At 40.8% G+C, this 22,839-nt stretch overlaps 1 protein-coding gene across 1 annotated transcript in view; it reads right to left on the bottom strand.

Annotated features, from left to right (window-relative positions):
• Nucleotides 1-22,839, bottom strand: part of TNFRSF21 (TNF receptor superfamily member 21) — a 109,693-nt gene that overhangs the window by 66,759 nt on the left and 20,095 nt on the right. Inside the window, 3 exon segments of the mRNA XM_020993937.2 lie at nt 9,195-9,510; nt 9,512-9,699; nt 12,343-13,009. Coding sequence (XP_020849596.1) covers nt 9,195-9,510; nt 9,512-9,699; nt 12,343-13,009 — 1,171 coding nt within the window.

Raw genomic sequence — 22,839 nt, 5'->3', positions numbered from 1 at the left:
ATTAATTTTGATGATAGGTGTTATAGGTTTAAGAAATGTTCATAGAGGTATAAGAAATGCAGACAGTTGAATATATGTAGAGGGCAGCTAAGTGGTGCAGTGGACAGAGCACAGGGCCTGGATTCAGGAAGACCTGAGTTCAAATTTGACCTCAGACACTTATTAGCTGTGTGACCTTGGGTAAATCTCATAAGCCCATTTGCCTCAGTTTCCTCATCTGTAAGATGAACTGGAGAAGGAAATGGCAAACCACTCCAGGGTCTTTGCCAAGAAAACCCCAAATGGGGCCAAACAGAGTCTAACATGACTGAAAAACAACTCAACATCGACAACAGATAGCTACCTCTGGAGACTGTAGGCCAGTCTATTCACCTTCTTACAATCTCTGTTGATCTCATTAGCACCTTTTACTAACAGAGATCTACCCTTGACCATCTTTTATAATTTGCAGGGCCCCAAAAGAGAGATCAGTAGTTTATAAGCTAGCCTGCTTTGGATCATCATTAACAGCAATGTTATCATGAGTTTGCTTTAGGAAGCTGACATAAAAATCTTTCCTCTTCTCCTATTTTGGATTAATAAAGCAAATTTGCATGGGAGGGGAGGGGGGAAGGAAATCTCTCTCGGGGATCATTTAAATAAATTAATTTATTCTACCTGGTACTAGTTTGACCTCAGGTAAGTCATTAAACTGAGTCAGTTTTGTTCACTTGCAAAATAAAAGTGTCTTGATTAGATGATTGTTAAGGTCCCCTTGAGCCTTAAATCCTATAATTCTAAGTACTGATTAAACACCTATGATTTGTATAGTACTGTGCTAGGGCTGTGGTAGAAAACACTGGCTCTTTCTTTTAAGCCAGGATTTAGATAACATTTCAAACAATTGAGTACCACCAAAGCCAGTTTAAAATATAATTGGGAAATATTTGACAAATAAAATACAATAAAATAGTTAACATAGCATTTTAAAACAAAGTCAATGTGCAGCTCCTGGAATCCTTTATGTACCCATTATTCCTTGAGTTTGACACCACTGATTTAAACCAACCTAATCTAACAAGCACTTTTTGGGAGACTAGATCTACGATTTTATTGGTTGGGAAAACTCTTCTCTATCACTGCAGTTCAGTGCCTGCAATGGAATTTACTGCAGTTCATTGTATAATGAAAGTCACTGTGCAGCAATATATAATCAAATGCCCCAAAACAAAGTGAATTAGACAATCAAAGTGGTTATCAGGCATTCTGGGCTTGCCATTCAAGCGAATGTCATTACAACACATGATTCTATAAAAGGTAACGCTTTTCCTGCCCTATTTCCAGCTTGCACAGGGAGGTACCAACTCTCCAACAGATGTCTTCACAAACCCAGGCCAATTGAATACAATTCTCTACATGGCCTGCATAGCAACTGTATCAGTATACCCAGACAATATTTTAACCCAGGGAGTTATATAGTATAAAAGAAAAAAAAAAAGGGAATGAGATTCCCATTTGAGACATCCTTGGAAATGAGATTCCTATTTACCTTAATTTTTCTAAAATTGGAGTCTTATTGAAATGAATTTATTTCATGGCAAATTCACAATGAGAATTAGTAAAATGACATTGCATGGCAACCAATTCATAGGAATCATTTTAGGTCTGCAATCTGAAGATCTAGGTTCAAAGGTGATTTCTGCCACTAAATGACCTTGGGCCTCAGTTTACTCATCTGTAAAATGACAGTTGGATTGATGGTCTCTGGGGTCCCTTCTAGCTCTGTATCTATCATCCAGTGGTCCCTGAGTCTTGAGGCACTTAAATCCAGAACTGGGACAATGGAAAGGTGCAACATGGGAAACATTTGGAATCGCCAGGTACCCCAGATATGTTACTGCCCAACAGACTTTCTGGGCTCTCTTTAGTACATGTAATTTGATTTATCACAACATAAATACCTGCGTACCATGAAGAGCATAATTTGCTGCCCTTAAAAACCTAAACATTTGGAGGGGGGGACATAGGAAAAGATATCTTTCACTATCCCTGTCATCTGACCCTGATTCTTGACCAGAAACTCCAGAGACTAAATAAAATGACAATCTGCAGCTCTATACAGATTTAGCAAAATAAGTCTCAGTCCTTTCCCCATTTCTCATTCTCTCTTTTCTTCATTTCTCTCCTAAGTCTCCCCCAAGGTGGCTCCCAACACAAGAAATTCAACAACCCTTTTTGAAACGCCACTTATGGGGGCAGCGAGGTGGATCAGTGGATAGAGCACCAGCCCTGGATTCAGGAGATTCTGAGTTCAAATCCGGCCCTCAGACACATAACACTTACTAGCTGTGTGACCCTGGGCAAGTCACTTAACCCCATTGCCCAGCCAAAAAAAAAAAAAAGAAAAGAAACACCACATATAAATTGATTGGGAAATGTCCAGGAAAGTTAGAAGCTTTGCTTTCCAGAAGAAGCCTTCTTAGGTACACGAATGAATGTATGAATTAAATGAATGAATGAATGAATGAATTAAATGAATGAATGAATGAAAAAGCCTATATTGCACGCTTACCATGTGCCTAGCAGAGATAACCAAGTGCTTCCCTCCATAAAATACGTAGCTAAATTCAGACACTTTTTGAAGTCAAAGTAGAGTGGGGGATAAGGGTGCTAAGCCTGAAAACTTCCCGCTCCTTACCTTCATATCCTCAGCCCAGTTACTAGGGAATGATTTCTGAATGACCAACAGAGCAAGACAGAAGCCAATAAATAAGAAAGAGGAAATAGTGCCAAGATAGGTCGTAAAATAACTTCCTCCTTACCACTGGGTTGAATTTGTGCCTCTTTCCAAATTGAGAGTGTATGGTTTCCCTAAAAACTGCTGAGCTGTTTCTCTCTTTACACATGAAGACAGTGGTAAGAGGCTTGGATTTATTTGGGATCACAAGACCTGGGTTCAAATCCTACTCTCTGACACCTAACAGCCACACAGCTTTGGGGAAGTTACTAAACTTTTCTGAAGAGGTTCAGCTTTCTTGTCTATGAAATCAGAATAACATCACTTGAGCTACTTACTAAGCAGACTGTTAAGGGTCGCTTATTGTAAAGTTAAATGTCCTATAAAATGCAAGTTATTATTTATACCATCTGCTTACATGTTCCTATCAAATGGCCAAGATGCCATGAGTCCTTTTTTCCCTTGCTTCTTCCTCCCAGAATGAAGATAGAGACTTGTCCAAAGCCACATAGCCAGCAGGGGTCAGAGGCTCTGTTCCACATCCAAATACAACATACACATGTATATATGCATGTACATATATGTATGTGTGTGTGTATATATGTAATGCATGTATTCTATATGTATACATCTATAATATCAGTAGGCCTGAAGTCAAGAAGACCTGAATTCAATCCGGCCTAAGATACCTACTAGCTGTGTGACCTTGGTTAAGTCACTTAACCACTGTCTGTCTCAGTTTTTTTTTCCTCTGTAAAATAGGGATAATAATAATACTCACCTCCCAGGATTATTTTGAGGATCAAATGAGATAATAATTGTAAAACACTTAGCATCATGCCTGGCACATAGAAAATGCTATATAAATGTTAGCAAGTTATTATTATTGCTATTATTATTCTTACTACTACAGATAATTGTGTTGAAAATGCCATATTTGTATCTTTTACATGCCTTTATTTCTTTTATATTGATTTCTGCAAGGTGCTTATCCCTACTATAGACTACAAGCTCCCTGAGGGCAGGAATATTTACCCTGTAGTCTCTGGAACCCATTTGTTGAATTTCAACAAATCTGAGGAGAACCTTCAAACTGTTTTCTTGAAATGGAATTTCATTACATTGAACGTGTTTGCTACTTTCCTAGTGTTCAGGACTAGTCTTGCTTCTTAATTATGAAGAAGTAGACAGAATACTTTGACCTGTGTAGGGGAAGGAAATCAGTGTCACACCAAATACCCCTGACTCCTTCTTTTTTCCAGGATCTTTATTGATGATGAGTGACTAAGTAGTTCATCATTAGGATTAAACTAGGGTTAGGTAATTGGCATGTTTAAGATGGAAAGGAAGGGGTGAGATGGATTCAAGTTTAACCGATCTTTGAAATACCAAAAGAACAGCTCAGCAAAAAAAGACCTCCTCGCCAAATAAAAATGTTTGGGAGCTAGAAGAGAACTTCAAGGTACAACTCAACTGTCTTTTTTTTTTTTAACAAAGGAAGAAAATGAAGTCCAGTCTGGAACAATAATTTGCCCAAGTTCTCCCACCTACTTAATGATAGAGCCTGGACTAGAATAGTTATGTCCCAACAACTTATCATGGATTCTTTCTATTGTATCATTGCTGCCTCACAACGGGGTTCCTTTGTCAGAGGGCTAGAAAGAAAAAGGCTCTTATTAAACAGGATTGTTATGTTACAATCAGATCAATTAGCTCTTGTCACTTCAGCCAGTCTCTGACGTGAAAGTGCCATCACAGAGAAGAGATCTCTGCAACAGGATTTTCTCTGTTTCTCCCTGGAAATTGGGAAGTTGGAAAACAAACAAACATCTTTAGAAGAATCTACAAGTACAAAAGAACTAATATTGGATACTGGAAGGAAGACGTTAATAAACTATTTGAAGAAATGATGGCATCAAATAAGCCAATGTGACTTAATTATTAGCACATAGAGAAGATTGCTAAAAAGCTAGATTCACACAATTCTGAATCGTGCTTTGGCTAATTTGGTCCTTCCCCTTCAAATTCCAAACAATACATATTACTGTTGGGGATAGTGGGGTGTTTTGTTTTGTTTTTTAGGGTTGGGGTTGGGTTTTTGTGGCTGGTTGGTTGTTTTTTGTTTGTAAAGACTTGGTCTCTCTGTCTCTCACAGGCTGCAAACAGAGGGGCTATTCACATGCTTGATCCCACCACAGAACAGCAAGGGAGCTTTGACTTGCTCCATTTCTGACCTGGGCTAGTTCATCACTTCCTAGGCGAGGCATCCCTGATCCATTCCCTAATCCCAGGGATGTTATACTCAGTGCAAACACATCATTAGTGTAGGTCACTTCAGTTCAGAACTTTTGAAACTCAAGAGATATGCCAGCCAGCCTCAGCCTCCCCAGCAGCTAAGATTCCCACCTGCCCAGCAATGAATATCATTTTAAAAGCACAGAGGCAGTTGTTTCCAATTGCTTGAGTTATGTGGGTTTCTAAAAGTGGACTTCAAATCAAAGGATTTGGGTTCTGTTTCTTATTTAGCTGCGTAATTACAAGCAAGTCCCTTAATTTCTGAGTCTTAGTCTCCACATCTGCAAAATGGGAATACTACTATTTGCCATACCTACTTCACAGTTACATTGTTGCTGTTGTACATTCAGTTACGTCTGACTCTTTATGACTCTGTGGACCATAGGATGCCAGTACTATCTATAATATTTTCTTGGCAAAGATACTAGAGTGCTTTGCCATTTCCTTCTCCAGAAATATGTATCGTTACATAGTACAGTTCCATTAGTATATTGTAACTAATGTACTCCACTAAGCCAACTACTAATATACCATTAGATCGTAAGCTGCTTGGGGGTTGGAACTATTTGCTTCTTTTTGTATCACCAGTGCTTAGCACAATGACTGGCACATAGTAAGTCCCTAACAAATGTTTATTGATTTATTAACTGATTACCTCAACAGAGGAACAAATGAGGCAGTGAACATCAAAAGGTTTTGTACACTTACTGCATAAAGTATGATAACAATGTGTGGGATCATTATTAGATTAAATTATTTTCTTGGTGCTGAACTAAGTTTTAGCTATAAAACTTACTGTATTCTTCAGGGATCTGACAACTGTTTGAGAGAACCTTGAAAGGGAGAGAGACCAAAAGAACATTAATAGTATCAGATCTGTTAAACACAACTTTTTTTGTTTTTGTTTTTGTTTTTTGGTTGGGCAATGGGATTAAGTGACTTGCCCAAGGTCACACAGCTAGTAAGTGCTATGTGTCTGAGGCCGCATTTGAACTCAGGTCCTCCTGAATCCAGGGCCAGTGCTCTATCCACTGCACCACCTAGCTGCCCCATTTTTTTTTAAGGCAATTGGGGTTAAGTGACTTGCCCAGGGTCACACAGCTAGTAAGTGTCAGATCTGAAGACAGATTTGAACTCGGGTAAACACAACTTCTAAGAGGTAATAGTGGTTCTAGAGTAACTCAAGTAACTCAAGATGATAATACTGGCAGATTCTAAAAGCACCTTCAAAATTTACTTCCCCATCGAAACACTGAGGGGGTGGACAAGGACTTTAGACCAATGAGTCAGGGCAGGATACAATGTGTGCAACTGGGGCTATTGGAGGACAATCAAAACCATCCAGCCAGGCCAGATTTCCAGGTGAGAGATTCCCTGACTCAGGTATACAGTCATCTGGTCTGCAGTGGGCCAGGAGCCAATGTGCCTGGGCCAGACTTTCATCTGCCTCTCAGCCCAGCTTAGAAAAGAAACAAGCAAAAGGAAACACTATTGAGACCTACCCTACCTCTGGACAAGCTAACCTTTCCTCTTAAAGGGGTCCTGGGATCCAGACGGGTAGTTCAGTTGTTTCTCGGACGAGAAAACTGAAATCTTCACGTAGAAGGTAATGTGGTACAGTGGGAAAAGGGCTGATCTTTGAGCCTCAGCAAGCGAGTTTGACTCCCTGCTAAGCTACTTATACCTATGTGACCTAAGGCAAATCACTCAACCTCTTTGGACCTCAGTTTCCTCAGCTGTAAAATGAGAGATCTGGACTAGGTGACCTCTAAGAACCTTTCCAGTTCTAGATACCAGGAAGCTAAAGAAATGAGCAAGGTCCTAGAAAGCTGATTACTCACTGGTTGTGACATCTTATTCCAGACTCTTGGGTGTGATTTCTCTCAGATGAGACCAAAGGTTTCTAGGTTACCTGGTGCTAACACTGGGCTGGAGTAGGTCAAGAGATCCAAAGCTTTGTTCTGACCTTGTCACTAAAGCAGTAAGCAACCTCAGACAGGTCTCTTAATGCTAGCTTACATTTATATACACTTGATTAATATTTTTGCACATGAAACTGTAAATCTATTATGTATAACTTGTTTTCCTTTTAAATATATAATAAAGTTATCATGTAAATTACTTCCCCCCCCTTTTTTTTCTTCTTTCTCCCCACCACCCTAGAGATGGCTACCATTAGACACAAATAGGTGTGTGTATGTATGATATAAATATAAATATATATATGTATATGTATATATATATATATATATATATATATATATATACCTGTGTGTGTACATATATATATATGTGTGTGTGTATATATGTGAAAAATTATTTTATATGTAATTTGTTATGTATATTTATTTATTAGTTCTTTCCCTGGATGCAGATAGTGTCTTTCTTCATATGTCTTTTATAGTTAGTGTGGGTATTTATAATAGCCAGAATGACTTCTTTGCTCAAAGTTATTCTTAAAACAATTGCTCTTATTAAACTATAAGGCAGTAATTATCAAAACTATCTGGTGCTGGCTGAAAAATAGAAAGGTAGATCAATGGAACAGAGTAGAGATACAATTTACAGCAGCAAATAAATATAATAATCTTGTATTTGACAAGTGTAAACACTTAAGATTTTGGAATAAGAATCTGCTATTTGGTAAAAATTGTTTGGAAAACTAGAAAGCAATATGTCAGAAATTGGGCATAGACCAATATCTTACACCATTTATATACACTTTAAAGTTTGCAGAGCACTTTTCATATGTTATCTCATTTGAGTCTCCCGATAATTCTGAGGTAGGTGCTCCCATTATCCCTATGTTATAGATAAGGAAACTGAAGCTGAGAGATTGGGTGACCTGCCCAGGGTTACACAACAAAGCATATGAGCCAGGAATTAAACTGAAGTCTTACCTGATTGCAAGCCCAACACTCTATCCACTGTGCCCCCTAATGACTCTTACCCTCTCTCCTTGGGCTTCAGATTTCTCATTGATAAAATAAAGGGGTTGGGCCAAATGACTTCAAATGCCCCTTCAGCTCTAGATCTGTAATCCTACAACTTCTAAAGACCTTCAAGTTTTAACATTCTAGGATTCTGTTGTAGGAGAACATTCTGCAGAACGACTGGTAGAACAGGAAGGGACCTTAGAGCTCACTTAATGCCATCCCATAAGTGACTTGCCCAAGGTCATAAAAATAATACATAGCACATCAAGGATTTGAACCCCTCTCTGGACTTTCAATACTCAATCAGATAAACACAAAGTAGATAGGCTTTGTGTATTTAAAAGTCCAACTAAGGGGCAGCTAAATGGTGCAGTGGACAGAGCACTGGCCCTGAAGTCAGGAGGACTTGAGTTCAAATGCGGCCTCAGACCAAACACTTGACACTTACTAGCTATGTGACCTTGGGCAAGTCACTTAACCCCAATTGCCTAAAACAAAGCAAAACAAACAAACAAACAAAAAAGTCCAACTAGGCAAGGGAACTTTCACTTCTGTTCATGCATTTTTAGAAGGTAGAGAAGAAGGTAATGGGTACCTATAGTAAATAATCCAAATCTTAGGCTTAGAAATTCAGATCCAAAAGACCCAACTTCAATCAGTTCCACATATACCAGGATTGGCTACTAGACCAACTACTAATGTCCCAGTTTCTGATAGAACTAAAGAGTTGTAGAAGTGGGGTTCCCCATCCCCTTACTCAATTCAGAAAGGACACTGGAATAGGAATCAGAAGACCAGTCTGTCACTAATTATGTGACTGATCCAAAGGATACATAACTCTCTAAAATTGAATATAATCAAAAGTGGAATGGACTGTCTTATAAGGTACTGAGTTCCTCGTCACTCAAGGTCTTCAAGTAGTGCCTGGATGAGCATGTATTTTAGAGGGGATTCCTGCTCGGGAAATGCTCTCTGAGAGTTCTCCTACTCTGCTTTGTATTTATTCTAAAGTAACTTCTTTGGACTCAGTATCATCAATTGTAAGAAGTGAAGTTTGGGTGAGATGAGACAGCCTCTGTTTTAATACAGCTAAGGCGGTGTGTTTACCATTTTCACAAAGTACAACTGGCCCTGACAGCATGTCCAAAGACATACCTGAAGAACATAACCCCAAGCGCCCCCATTTCCCTTTCTTCAAAGCCCTCTAGAACCTTGGAAGGACCCAGAAAGAGATGGAGAGGACTCACCATGCCCATTGCAGTAGTACACCCACTTCTCCCTGGTCTGCGTGGGGGTTAAGGATTTCTTCAGGCCAGCCTTCTCCACAATGGCACTGGGATCCTGCCGGGGGCCTTTCTTTAGAGTCCTCGAGCTCTTCCGAATGCTGCACACCACAATCACCACGAGCACCAGCAGGAGGAAGAGGACGATCATCCAAGGCAAGTGCTCATTGATATCAAAATGTTTGTGCAGGTTCTGCCTGGGGGACCCCCTTTTGGGGGCCTTGATGGGCGTACTGGACCGCTCCCCTCCCGCGGCCTCCATGGGGGGGCAGCGGCTTTGGGACCGACTGGATATGCCGATGGTGGTGACTTTGCTGGTGGTTCACAACCTGGAGGTTTGGGAAGGTCTTATTCACACCTCCCCTCTCCTTGACCGAGGTGGCATTTTTGGGGGCTGCCAATTCCTGGCTGCTGCTATGTACCTTTGGTCTGGCAGAAGCAGAAGAGTTGGATCCCGTCGAGTTCATACCTGCAATAAAGGAAAGCAATCTGGCATATACATATTTATACAAACGCATATGGATGTGTTCACATAGATGTCAAAAGAGAGAAGGATGGAAGAGAAGGGAAGGGAAACAAAGGGAGATCGAGAAATAGACAGGCAGACAGCCAAGAAGAAGAGAGAGACAGAGAGGAAGAGAAACAGGAAGAGAGAGATGGAGAGAAACAGAAAGAAAGGAAGATAGAGAAGGGGTGAGAAGGCATGGGAGAGAGAGAGGAGGACAGAAAGACTTTTCTGCTCTCCTCTCTCCTGCCCCCCACCCAGCTTGGCCCAGATAGAAGGAAAGATGATTGAATTTGAACCAAATGCCTCATTAGCTGGGCTTTGGGGAGAGGCAAGAAAAGACTTTACAATTAAACTATCACTGCCACAGAGACTGGGGGGATTGGGGAGGGGAGTGAGTACGAATAAATAAGGAAACACAGTCTGGTTGCACCCCCATGCAGTCACACGTTGTATTTAAACTAAGTTGAAAAGGAGAAGCAGGAAGGTCTGGCCATGACTTAATGTGGCAGAAGAAGATCATAGCATTAGAGCCCAAAAGGACCTCAGAAGCCACTTAGTCCAAACACCTCACTTTAAAGATAAGGTGGCCCAGAGAAATGAAATGACTTTCCCAAGGTCACACAGATAGTTAAATAGAAGAGCTGGGATTGGAACCTGAGCTCTCTGACTCCACCTCCTAGAGCTCTTTCTACTCTACGTCACCTCTCAGATTAATTGGATGAAATATTTCAAAAAGGCTAAATGAGTAACAGCTCTATCTCCAGCAACAAGGAACTGGAATGGGCAACCCTGAAAACTAGTGAATTGCCCATTGCCAGAGATCTTCAAATAGAAACTAGATGACTACTTCTTAAGGGCATTAAAGAAGGGATTCAGGCTTCAAATCAGGATTAATATATAGGACCTGAGCTCCCTTTCAGCACTGATTCTATGTAGGTATGTTCTGTAGTTTCATAAACAATTTGCTGGCCAGCTAGGTGGCTAGGTGGTATGGTGGATAGAGTACTGCCTGTGGAAATCAGGAAAACTCAGCCTTCCTGAGTTCAAATCTGACCTCAGACATTAACTAGCTGTGAGACCCTGGGCAAATCACTTAACCCTTTTTGCCTCAGTTTCCTCATCTGTAAAATGAGCTGGAGGAGGACAATCACCACAGCATCTCAGCTCTGAGATGAAAAGCAGAGCCAAACCAATTTCCTAACCAAGACAATGAGGGTAGTTATGCCACAGGTGATATTAAACACAGAAAACTTCTCCTCTGACTCTCTTCCACTCTTCAAACCTTTGCTTAAGATTTTTTTTTCTACAATCAACTCTTGGCTATTTATGGAATTGTCCAAAGTCGGGGCTTATTCGTTCTGTTGGGTATTGCTTCTCTTCTTTTGGACTCTACCATCATCGCTGCTTGGCAGCACCCGAGAGTAGGGTTAAGATATTTGGGGCACAACCTCTCCTAGCAGCTTTAATAAATATTTGTTGAGTTGAATTGATTGGAATTTTAAAAAAAAACTATCTGTAGAGCATATTTGAAAATGTTTGCTCAATTTTGGATAGTTCTAAAGAGCTCCATGATACCTATTTTACCTACTAGAATTTTGAAAGACATCAAGGCACAACTCCAATGTAGTCACTTGTTGTAGGATAGATGCTTGAGGATTAAGTTTAAAAAAAAAAATTAAAATCCTGAGCAGAAGACATAATACGTTTCACATACGACATGTTAAGTTACTCTATGTTAATCAAATAGGACACATCAGTTTGCTTTACTGCCAAGATTTCTGACTTTCCCATCACTTGCATGACTTACTTGCCTCTCTCATTTCTAACCGGAGGTCACAGATGTACTTCAGCCCCTGTGTTCCCTTTTCCTCTCTCTCCCATAGTCCCCACATTTCTTAGTGCCTTAACCTTTGCTATATTGTCAGGATTTATAAAACTAGAGTGGAAGCTACTTCAAGATAATACCCTTATGGGAGAAATTTTGAAGTCTATTAGCACTTAACAGAAAGGGGTAAAGTTCCCATGATTAGGTGTATAGTTGAGCATGACTGAGGTACAGGAAAAAAAAGAGATGGACAGAAGGCTGGACTTGAAGCCAGGAAGACCTGTGTTCAAATCCTGCCTCTGACACATACTAGCTGTATAGCCCTGGGAAAGTCATTTTACTTGTATGCCCCTCAGTTTCTATATCTGTAAAATGAAGGGACTGAAATAGAATGGCCTTCAAGATCCCCTTCAGTTCTAAATTGATGAGACTATGATCCTAAGTTCAATTTGCTCCCATAAACAGCCACAATGAAAGGTTTATTAGAAGGTAACCCTGAATGTTATGACTGAAATGAGATCTGTGGACATACTTTTTAAAATCTGGCTCACTCTTTTATATGGATGGCTCAAGAGAAGCCAACTTTTATAATTGTGAAGAATAGTTCTCTACCTTTACAAGGAAGTTAAGAGTTTGGGGTACATACCAAGTACCCTCACCAGGAGGGCTAGTGAATTAGACAGAAACCACTTTGGGGGCCAGTCCAACTTTATCCAGAAATCCCTGATGCTCAGACCCATCCTGCTAACCCACATTTAGCAAGGTCACGGTGCAGTTACCTTTGGGAATGTAAGTGGGAGAAGGAACTTCATGGTATTCCACCTGCTCAGGGCTGGCAAAGATGGCTGTGTCAGGGAAAGACGGAAGCGTGCCTGGGTAAGTCGGGAGCGGGCCACAGACGTTGTCTGTCTCCTTTGTCCCCAGCTTTACCACCATCAGGTTCTGGCTCAGGCAGTTGGTGTAAGTTTTGCATTTCCTCACACTAGAAGGCACATCAGAAAAGGTACCCGAAGGGCACTGCTTGCACCGCACGTCTTCAGTCTCCGTCCCTTTCTTCCGTACACCCCAACCCACGGGACAAACCGTGTGGGGGACACAGGTACCATTAGACTGAAATGTGCCAGGTGGGCAAGCGCATTCCCGGTCAGTCAAGGCAGTACAGGGTAATTTCTCAACCATTGGCTGTTGGCAAGGTTGACTACAGTTATGGCATTTCTGGATGCCATTCTCATGCCTGGTAAAAGTTCCAGGGGGACAGCGGCTGCATACCCGCAGGGTAGTGTTGGTACAGTGCTCAGACACAAAGGTTCCAGCTGGACACTTGTCACAGGTAAGCCAGTGGCCAGTGGCAGAGTCAAAATGGAGATACGTGCCAAAGAGATTCATGGCATCCTGTTCAGAAGTCAGCTGCTTGGGCTGAGCAGGAGTGGTGGTAAGGAATATAAGCTGAAAGAAAAGGTGGGGAAAGAAGGAACAAAAACCCAAGAAGGTGTTAGATAGTAACAGAAAAGACCAGAATAGAGGACTGACTCCCACCACCTCTGAGTTTTTAAAGGACCAAAGATCTACAACAGACAGGGTTGAAATGAATCAGTAAAGAGGCAGTCAAACATTTATTGAGCACTCACTACATATAGGGCACCGTGGGGAAGACACAGAGATGAGTAAGACATGGTCTCTGTCCTCAAGAAGCTTATCATATAGGAGAGGAGGCCAGACATATGACAAATGACTATATACATGGAAGGACATACTATCACTATGGGAGATGAACAAAGTACTTTGTGATCACAAAGAAAAGAAAGGTGACTTGGGGCGGGGAGTGGGAGAAAACCAGGGAAGGCTTCAGGGACAAGGTAGTGGTTGGTCTGGAGAGGATTTCAAAAGGCAGCAACAGAGGAAGAGGGTATTCAAGGTGGAAGGAACAGCATGAATAAAGGCAGGGGGGACGGTGCAGAAAAGTGAGGGGCATGCTCAGGGATGAGCACATGGAGTTGAACAGTGGCAGATACAGCTGGAAAGAGGTAGGATGGGGTCAGATCATGGAGGGCCTTAAATGCTAAATGGAAGAAACAGGAAACCAGTTGGGGGAGGGGGCAGGGAGGAGAGAGCTTTCTGCCCTTTAGTTAATTCTTTTATAGACATGTATAGAGAACATCCTACTGAATAAACTTTCCCACTTTCTCCAAATCTTGAAGTCTAACATCGAAAATTTGTGTACTTATTTGTATATAGTTACTATCACTAATCATACTGATATTATCTGCTATCTATGTCTATTATCATTATTTGTATTGAGTCAATATAGGGTCAGTCTATCAGTCAACAAAGTACCTCAGCACTTTGGAGTTAAGAAGGGATCTTAGATAGCATGTAATCCAATCCCACTTTAACATATGGAGTAATTGAGTCCCAGGACAAGGAGTGATTTGCAGTAGTGAGATTTGCAGTTATATACAACAAGATCATGACCAGATCCATGTTACCTACCATCTCTACAATAGAAATCAATCAGTGAATAAGTATTTGTTAATCTGGCCTCAGAAATTTATTAGCTGTGTGACCCTGGGCAAGTCACTTAGCCCTGTCTACCTTGGTTTTTTCATCTGTAAAATAAATTGGAGAAGTAAATGACAAACGACTCTAGTATCTTAGCCAAGAAAACCCCAAACAGGGTCACAAAGAGTTGGACATGACTAAACAATAACCAAGTGCCAGATTCTGTATGAGCCATTTGGGATATATATGAGGCTTTGGAGAGCACTGCCCAGAAAAACAGGGCTTCTAGGGCATGGATCCTCTTCTATATGCCATCACCACCACCAATTTCTCAGACATTCAGAGCCTCCTGGGAATTTCCCAACCTTTCTAACCCTTATTATGGATAACTTTAATAGATTGTCACTATTGTCTTTGGTTCCCTACTACTATTTTTATTACTCTCAATTGATTTTTTCTCCATTTCAGAGTGTTACCATCAAGATTATGGCAGCTAGCAGGCAAAACAGTGCTAGGCTTGGAATCAAGAAGACTTAAGTTCAAATCCTTCTTCTGACATTTACTTGGCTGTGTGACCCTGGGCAAGTCACTTAATCTCCCTGAGCCTCAGTTTCCTCATCTGTAAAATGGGGATAACAACATCACATACCCACATTGTGAGGATCCGATGACATACATGTTAAAGTGCTTTGCAAACATTAAAGAGCTGTATACTTTGACCATGATTATTATTACAAAGCTCCTTGACTTCAAAACTACATTAACACTATCACTATTTATTGCCAATCCCAAGTCTAGTTATGGTGTTATAATATTCTTGCAGAGGACAACCCACTTACTACCATGCAGCTTTAAATGGATATACCACCTACCTCCCCTCACCCCCAACTATGGTCTTCTCAAAATTCCAGAGACATCTGAACCAGGCAACCAGGGTCTAAATTCCAATTTTACCATTTACTAGATGGATCATAATGGCTTAGGGCAAGTTACTCTCTAAGCCTGTTCTCTCTTGTCAGTTCTACAGAGACCTTAAAAGTGCTGCTTTCTCAGTCTGTGCTTACCCTCTGGTCATGGAAGGGAACTTCTCAGCAGTGCCCCTTGGGTAAATAATGTGCTGTTTGTGTCACAGAATCAGGCTCATGAACTTGCTTAGTAACCCACCCTATCCTCTAGCCAACTAAAGTGACAGTATTAGGTCCACAGAACGTTCACGTTGCCTATAGCAGCCTTGATTTAAGAGTCTTAGAAGCCAGTTTCCAAGGTCTCAGCTACTTAGAAGTTATGAGAGGAAAGATATCATGTCTCACGACTGGGTGAGATTTCATGCCACTTTACAGACAGAAACCCCCTGACATGGAAAAGCCTAGAAAGAGTTAAGCATCGAAATTGTCAACTGAAGAGATGACTTTCTGAATAGGGTAGTGTGAAAGTTAAAAGAACAAAGCCCAGCTGTTCTCCCTAAAATGGAATATTATTTGGGATCTAGAAAAAAAAATGACTACAAGAAACCACCAGCACTACTTCCTCACTTGATTCATGTTTTGTTCTGCTGCTAATTAGCTATGTGAGCTTAGGTAAGTCTCTTCTCTCTTCTTAGCCTTAGTTTCCTCTTCTATCTAATAAAGGGGTTGGGTTGGATACATGGTAGCTAGCTAACAAAAGGCATCCCTGTATCAAGACAAATATCTATGGACCTCTCTGGTAAATGATCTTTACCTGGTCTCTGTCCCTTTGGGGTAGCTGTTCCCCATGCCTAGAATATATTCCTTCTTTACCTCTACCTTACTGAGAATACCTAGTTATTTAACATCTCAGTTCAAATACCATCTTTTACATGAAACTTTTCCTGACCCCCTTCCCCAAGGTGTTAGTAACCTCCCTCCCAAGGTTATCTAGCATTTATTTTTTATACACTTTATACAGGTTTATATGTACATATGCTGTCAGCATCATAGAATGAAAACTCCATAAGAGCAGGGACTCTGGTTTTTGTCTTGGCCTTGCACAGTCCCGAGGCAGCTAGGTGGCATGGTAGATAGAGTGCTGGGCCTGGAGTCAGGAAGACTTGAGTTCAAATCTGGCCTCAGACACTTACTAGCTGTGTGACCCTGGGCAGCTCATTTAGCCCTGGTGGCCTCAGTTTTCTCATTTGTAAAATGAGCTGGAGAAGGAAATGGCAAACTGCTCCAGTATCTTTGCCAAGAAAAGCCCAAACAGGGTCACAAAGAATTAGACAGGACTGAAAGGACTGAACAAAGCATAGCTCTTGTCACACCACAGGCACTTAATAAATGTTTACTGGTTATTGTAATCACCATCCTCATCATCTTTTTAAAAGTTTTGCCATATCTGGTCATTTTTATCTACAGATCCTAAAATTCCAATAAATACCTGGAGGTTTGCCTGAGGTAGGATTCCAAAAGCAAAAACAGAAGCTCCAACTTGCTAACAAGTCACATCTTTCAAATCCTCTCCCCTTTGGAGGGAAAGGTACTTCAGCCTGTCTAAAGACTGAAAGGGGCTGAAAGGCAGACGAACTTTTCTGAGATGTGTAATTCCCTCATTCATCTTTTCTTTAAAGGTTTGTGGGGTGAGGGGAAGGAGGGGGGCTTACTGATTTTGTAATTAACAAGCTCAGCATCACCTTATGTTAAGAAAAGAAAAAAGTCTTACTTTTCATTACATCGTCCTACAAATCTTCCAGTTTCTACTTATGGCCAAATTTCCTTTCCTTGCTCATTTCTTTTCCCCATAAGCTCATGCCTAGTCTCTCTGCATTGACCACCACCACCACGTAACACTGAGGATGAAAGCCCCCAAGCCTCCATTGTGCAGGATGGCAGTTCCCCTTGCCGAGTGCCCCAATGGGAAAATTAGATCCAAAGGGCCTAATGCTGAAGGACCTGAGCAGGGAGGGCACCTTGTTCCACTGGGTGTAATTTAGCACCTCATTTCTAAATGAAAAGGCTGGGTCAGAAAAGCTGCAGCATTAAAGTTGAAAGGAGGCGTGAATACTCAAAATGACACTCTCCTCTTCTCCTCCCCTACCAAAAATAAAAAAACCTTATCTCAAACAGGTTATTAAATCAGTTAAGACTATATTAAGAAGAGAAGAGAGTACTGGGAGCTGGCCCTGGGCACTTCAGTCTGGAGTCTGGGCACACATATATCATTCTGATGGACAGTATGTTACAAGCCTGGCTCACTACCTGATCTGGGAGAACAGCCAGACCATACCAGACTGAATACATAAAACACACACACACACACACACACACACACACACACCCTCCCCCCAACATGACTCTGCAGAAGAAGCACAGACTGACAAATTGTTCTGTGCTAGGTTTAGGGGGTGCTGTGCTTTTGGTTCCCTGGAAAAGGCTTTCTCCAGCTGATTTGCATTTTCCCTAAGTAATCTGTTTGGTACAAGAGGCTGCCCAGCATTTCCAGATACTGAGTAAGGAAGCAATTATTGAAATCATCAGAGATGACAGATGCTTCAGAGCCTCACTGATTATTGTATCTCAGAAGGCTGTCCTGGCAGTAAGCAAACCACCCTCCAACCCCCACTCCACCTCCTCATCTATCAAGTGGAGTCCTCCCTTCTCAGTCATTTGGGATAACTGATCACATTTCTAATTAAAATAAGTCTAATGCTATTCAAGTTGCCTGATACAAGGAAGCCCAAGCACAGCAGAGAACAATGGGCTTCTATAGGGGACTTCTTTACATGTCTTCATCTTGCAGAGCCCATTTACTCAAAAACAACAACAAAACTAAAGCAGGATGGTAAATTTAGGGATGAAAGGGACCTTAGATGTCATGTGGGCCAAACCTCTCACTTTACCAATGAGAAAACTGAGGCCTGGGAAGGTTGCCCAAGGTCACGCAAAGGAATAAGCATTAGAACCTGGATTTGAGCTAAGGTACTTTGACATCAAATCCAGGAAACACGCTACTTCACTACGCCCTGAGGCTACATATATGCAGATTCATATGCATAGGTATGTGCATGTTGTATGTATACACATGTATGGATATACACATACTCCTACACATACAGGCATATAGACATACACACATACACACCTTCTCACAAGATCCTTAGTGGGGAAAATATGAGGGGCTGTTTTTGGTTACATGGCAGTTTTGCAGACACAGAGACAGAAACTAGGATCATAGAATGTTTAGAGCTGGGATTCATCTAACATTTCCAACTATGTGGCCAGAACTTATAAATGGTGATCCAATGAATCCGCAATATCCATGGAATAAAAAGAAGTTGGGGAAATTGTGCAGTCTATTTTCAAACTGCAACATTCTATCGGAGGACAGGAATGGATGTCCTAGAGCAGGGCTTCTTAAACTTTTTTCATTTGTGACCTTTTCAGCACTTCTTAAAGTGTGGGCTGTGACCCTATTTGGGGGTATTAAACTCACAGTTTAAGAAGTGCTGTCCTAGAGGACAGGCAGGCATGGCTGGTCTGCACAATGCATTATTGGAGGGCATATCCAGAATGATGAACTCCTAGATTTATTTGCATTTTGGACTATTTTCATACTAAATAACTGCCCTGTCTAATAAGCAGTTTTGATACATACCTATTTTACACTTAATATTTTAGAAGGAAAAATCACTGGAATTATGGGCTCCTTTATCATAGAGGGCTGGGGCCAGGGGAGAGGGAGGAAAGAGGAAACAATGACACAGACTGACTAATCGACTTATGCAAAGTCATACAGACAGTTATGACATAGCCTAGATTAGAATCCAAACACCCAGACCCACAGTCTCTCCAACACACCACACACTGATACTTCATTTATCTTGAAAGAAATAGGCAAAGACACTCCTCTAGGGATCAAGGCCTTCCCCAATAGCGACTAAGCTTTAAACAAGACTTTTGGTGGATTAAGATGGGGTGGGGAGTGGCAGCAGAGAGGTACAGAGAGGAGGAAGAATAGTTGTGTTAAGTCCCTAAGTCCAAAATACCATAAACCACATTCTTCAAAAAAAAAAAAAGATGGTGATGAGGGCCAAGGGTAATCATGAAATAAGAGAAATGATTTTCTAATCTCTCTTCTTTCAGGGCTCTTCAGCCTTGGATTCAAGCTTCAGCTGTGCCACTCATTAGCCTTGTGATCTTAAGCAAGCCCCTTCCATTCTCTGGGCCTCAATTTCCTCTTCCATACGAGCGCACTGAACTAAATAATCTCTAAAAGTCTCTGCCAACTTTTAGATGTTGTGATTCTTGGTGCCCCTTTCTTGCCAACCTCCTGTACCAGTGCCGAGTATTGTTGTGTTACTGCTCAGCTGTGGAAAAACCTCAAATCCAATACCTCACCCAAGCTCAGGACTGCCTCTCTCCATCCTTCTCTCCATCAAAACTTGCCTCCTGAGCCTCTCTTTACAGAGGATTTTGTTCTCAGCTAATGGTAAACCTGGAAAGCCACAAACTCATTTTCACAATGGGTCAATGGTTGATACACATTAAACCTTATCCCTTCTATAAAATATTTAATAGGTAACCACATTGAAACCCAAAAGGAATCGAGCTGTAACAGTGGAATTCAAGGCAGCAAATTTAGGTCCTGCAGAGGAAATATCAGGGGACTGGAGTCTTCCTGGAACCTAAAAATGAATTGTCCCCACCATGGGATAAGAAAGGATCTCTACCTCCTTGTTTTCTCCCTTTCCTATAGCTTCCTGTGGCCAAGGAGAGCAGTTTTAAAAAATGTTGAGAGGGATCATTGAAGAAATGGAGAAATTCATCAGTAAAGTCCACTGGTTAAACAATCACCTAAGTTCTTTGATTTCTCATCATAGTGTAGAAGTGACTCCAAGTTTTTGAGCTAAGTTGCTCTTACTTAAATTAAACTCTGCAAATATTTATGGAGCCTCTACTATCCTAGGCAAAGAGGATACAAAAATGCAACAAACCCTTTCCCTCAAGGATGGCTGGAATACGAGAGAAAAACCTAGTAGATTTGCACAAAATGATGCAAAAGCAAAGTTAGCAAAACCAGGAGAACGATATGTCCAATAATGACAACATTGTCAAGACATACAACTTTGAAAGACTTAGGAACTTGGATCGACTCAACAGCCAACCATGATTTCAGAGGACCAACGGTGAAACATGATACCTGTTTCATGAGAGAAATGATGGACTCGATGTAGAATACAACAATTCTTAAAGACTCAGTCAACATAGGAATTTGCTCTTTATAGCTACACGTATTTGTTACAAAGGATTTGATTTTCTTTTTTCTTTCCATGGCGGGGAAGCAAGGGGGAGAGAAAATAAATACTTGTTAATGTAAAAATATAACATTTAAAAAATGAATAAAAGGCAATTTGAAGATGGAGAAATCAATTATAAGCTGGAAGGGGAGGGGTCTGGAAAAGGCTTTGTGTCAAAGTTGGCATACAAGCTAAAGCATATAAGGATTCTGAGGCAAGGAGGAGGGAATGCTTTCCAGGCATAGCATGGGGATGGAAGATGAATACCTAGTAGGTCTGTCTGGTAGCTAGGGTAGAGTGGAATAAACACCGAATTTGGAGCCAGAGAACCTGGGTTCAAATTTCACTTCTGTCACTATTTGTATGGCCTTGGGCAAGTCCTGACCTACCTCTCTGGGCCTCAAGTTTCCTTATCTATAAAAGCAGGTGAACAAATCAGAAGGAGGGGTTCTTAACCTGGGTTACATGAATTTTTTTGAAGGGATATTTTGATAACTATACTTCAATGCAACTTGTTTCCTTGATAATTCTATGCATTTTATTTTGTGCATTTAAAAACATTATTCTGAGAAGGGGTCCACAAATTCCACCAGACTGCCAAAGGGGTCCGTGACACAAAAAAAGTTAATAACCTCTGATATTCTCTTAAATTTCCTTCTAGTTCTAAATCTATGACCCTGTGAAGGAGAACACTATGAAAGAAGTCCAGAAAAGTGTTCAGGGAACCAGACTGTGTAGGGATTTAAACAAAAAGCTGACAAGCGTGTATTTTATCCTGGTGGTAATAAGGAGTCACTGCAAATTTTTGAGCAAGGAATGTGACACAGTCAGACCTGCATTTTAGGAATGTTAACTTGCTAGGTATATGGAGGATAACTTGAAGAGGAAAGAAAAAAGAAGCAGAAGAACAGAGGGAAGTAATAAGCATTTAAATAGCACCTACTATGTATCAGGCACTGTGCTAAGTGCCTTACAAATATAAGATGGATTTGGAAGCTACTATAATTGAGGCAATAGAAAACTACAAGACTTGACAACTGAATGGATATAGAATAAGGTAAGTGGAGCAGGTAGGTGTTGCAGTGGACAGAGCACTGGCCCTGTCAGGAGGACCTGAGTTCAAATCCGGCCTCAGACCAAACACTTCATACTTATTAGCTGTGTGACCCTGGGCAAGTCACTTAACCCCAACTGCCTAAAAATAAAATAAAATTTAAAAAAAGAATAAGGTAAGTAAGATAGAGGATGAAGGAGAGGGCAGAGTCAAGGATGATTGTTGTGAAACTGGAGGACTAAAAGGATAGTGGTACCCTCAAAAGAAATAGGGAAGTGTGGAAAATAGGTAGGTTTAGAAGAATTTTAGATGTTTTCTTTTAGATGTAGAATTTTAATGTTTTCTTTCACAGCATGACTATTATGGAAGTGTTTTGCGTGACTACACATGTATAACCTATATCGAATTGTTTACCTTCCCAATGGGGGAGAGGAGTTGGGAGGGAGGAAGAGAGAGAATTTGGAACTCAAAGTTTTAAAAATGAATGTTAAAAATTGTTTTTACATGCAACTGGGGAAAAATGAAATACTAAATACATTTTTTTTAAAAAGGCAAAAAAATTGTTAATGCTATTGGAGAATCCAGGTTGAGCTGTCCATCAGGCAGTTGGTTAGCAAAACAGGAATGGAGCTCAGAAGAAGGTTTAGGGCTAGACACTTCATTTGGGAATCAATTTAATGGGATAATTCAATCCACGATAACTGATGAGATCACTGTATGTTCACATATTTTACCCACGACTCTAGGCTTGGTCTCTGATTTCCCAGCACACAGAAAACTGGAAGCAGCAAATGAGAAGGGAAGTGAGCAGGTGGGAGCTTCTAGAGACAGACTCCAACAGTAGGAAGTGACAATAGAGAGCCTGATGCAGAGGAAACAGAAAAAGCTATAAAAAGCAAGCACACGAACTCAAAAAAGCCAAGCAGCCTGAAACCGTGGAGGGTGGCTTTTAAGCCCAGACACATACCTACTTGCATGGACTGTGAGGGCATCATGGTATTCTAAAGCAATAGATGGCCCTAATTACAACTGATCCCTCAAGATAAGGGCAAAACCTAATTGGGATACTCTGATTAAGAAATCATAATTTGTCCTTTAGAGATTCCCATCAAATCTTTCTTTAAAAAGGGTGAGGAATCTAAAGGAATCAGCTCCAATTAACTGGAAAATTCATTTCTCTAACAACTTTAGATATTTATGGAGCTACTATATAAGGGTCCCTCTTGTATCCCCTAGCATAGTGCTGAGCATAGAGCAAGTGATTAATAAACATCTGTTGAATAAACTAATTTTTAAAAGGAAGAACAGAAGTTTTTTTTTAAAGATGTGATTTTACCCATTTGCAGCAAGTAATTTTTTTTTAATACAAGAAGGAAAGATTATCTGGGAGTTGACCATTGAGACTTAAAGTAGAAAGGATATATTAACTTATTCTTCCTCGTAGAAGATGAGTTTACTTTTGAGATTGCAACA

Source organism: Phascolarctos cinereus, unplaced genomic scaffold (assembly GCF_003287225.1).
Source record: "Phascolarctos cinereus isolate Bilbo 61053 unplaced genomic scaffold, phaCin_HiC Scaffold_5;HRSCAF=322, whole genome shotgun sequence".
In the NCBI taxonomy this organism is placed as follows: Eukaryota; Metazoa; Chordata; class Mammalia; order Diprotodontia; family Phascolarctidae; genus Phascolarctos; species Phascolarctos cinereus.
The sequence above is the reverse complement of the archived record's forward strand: the minus strand, read 5'-3'. Positions and strand labels throughout refer to the sequence as shown.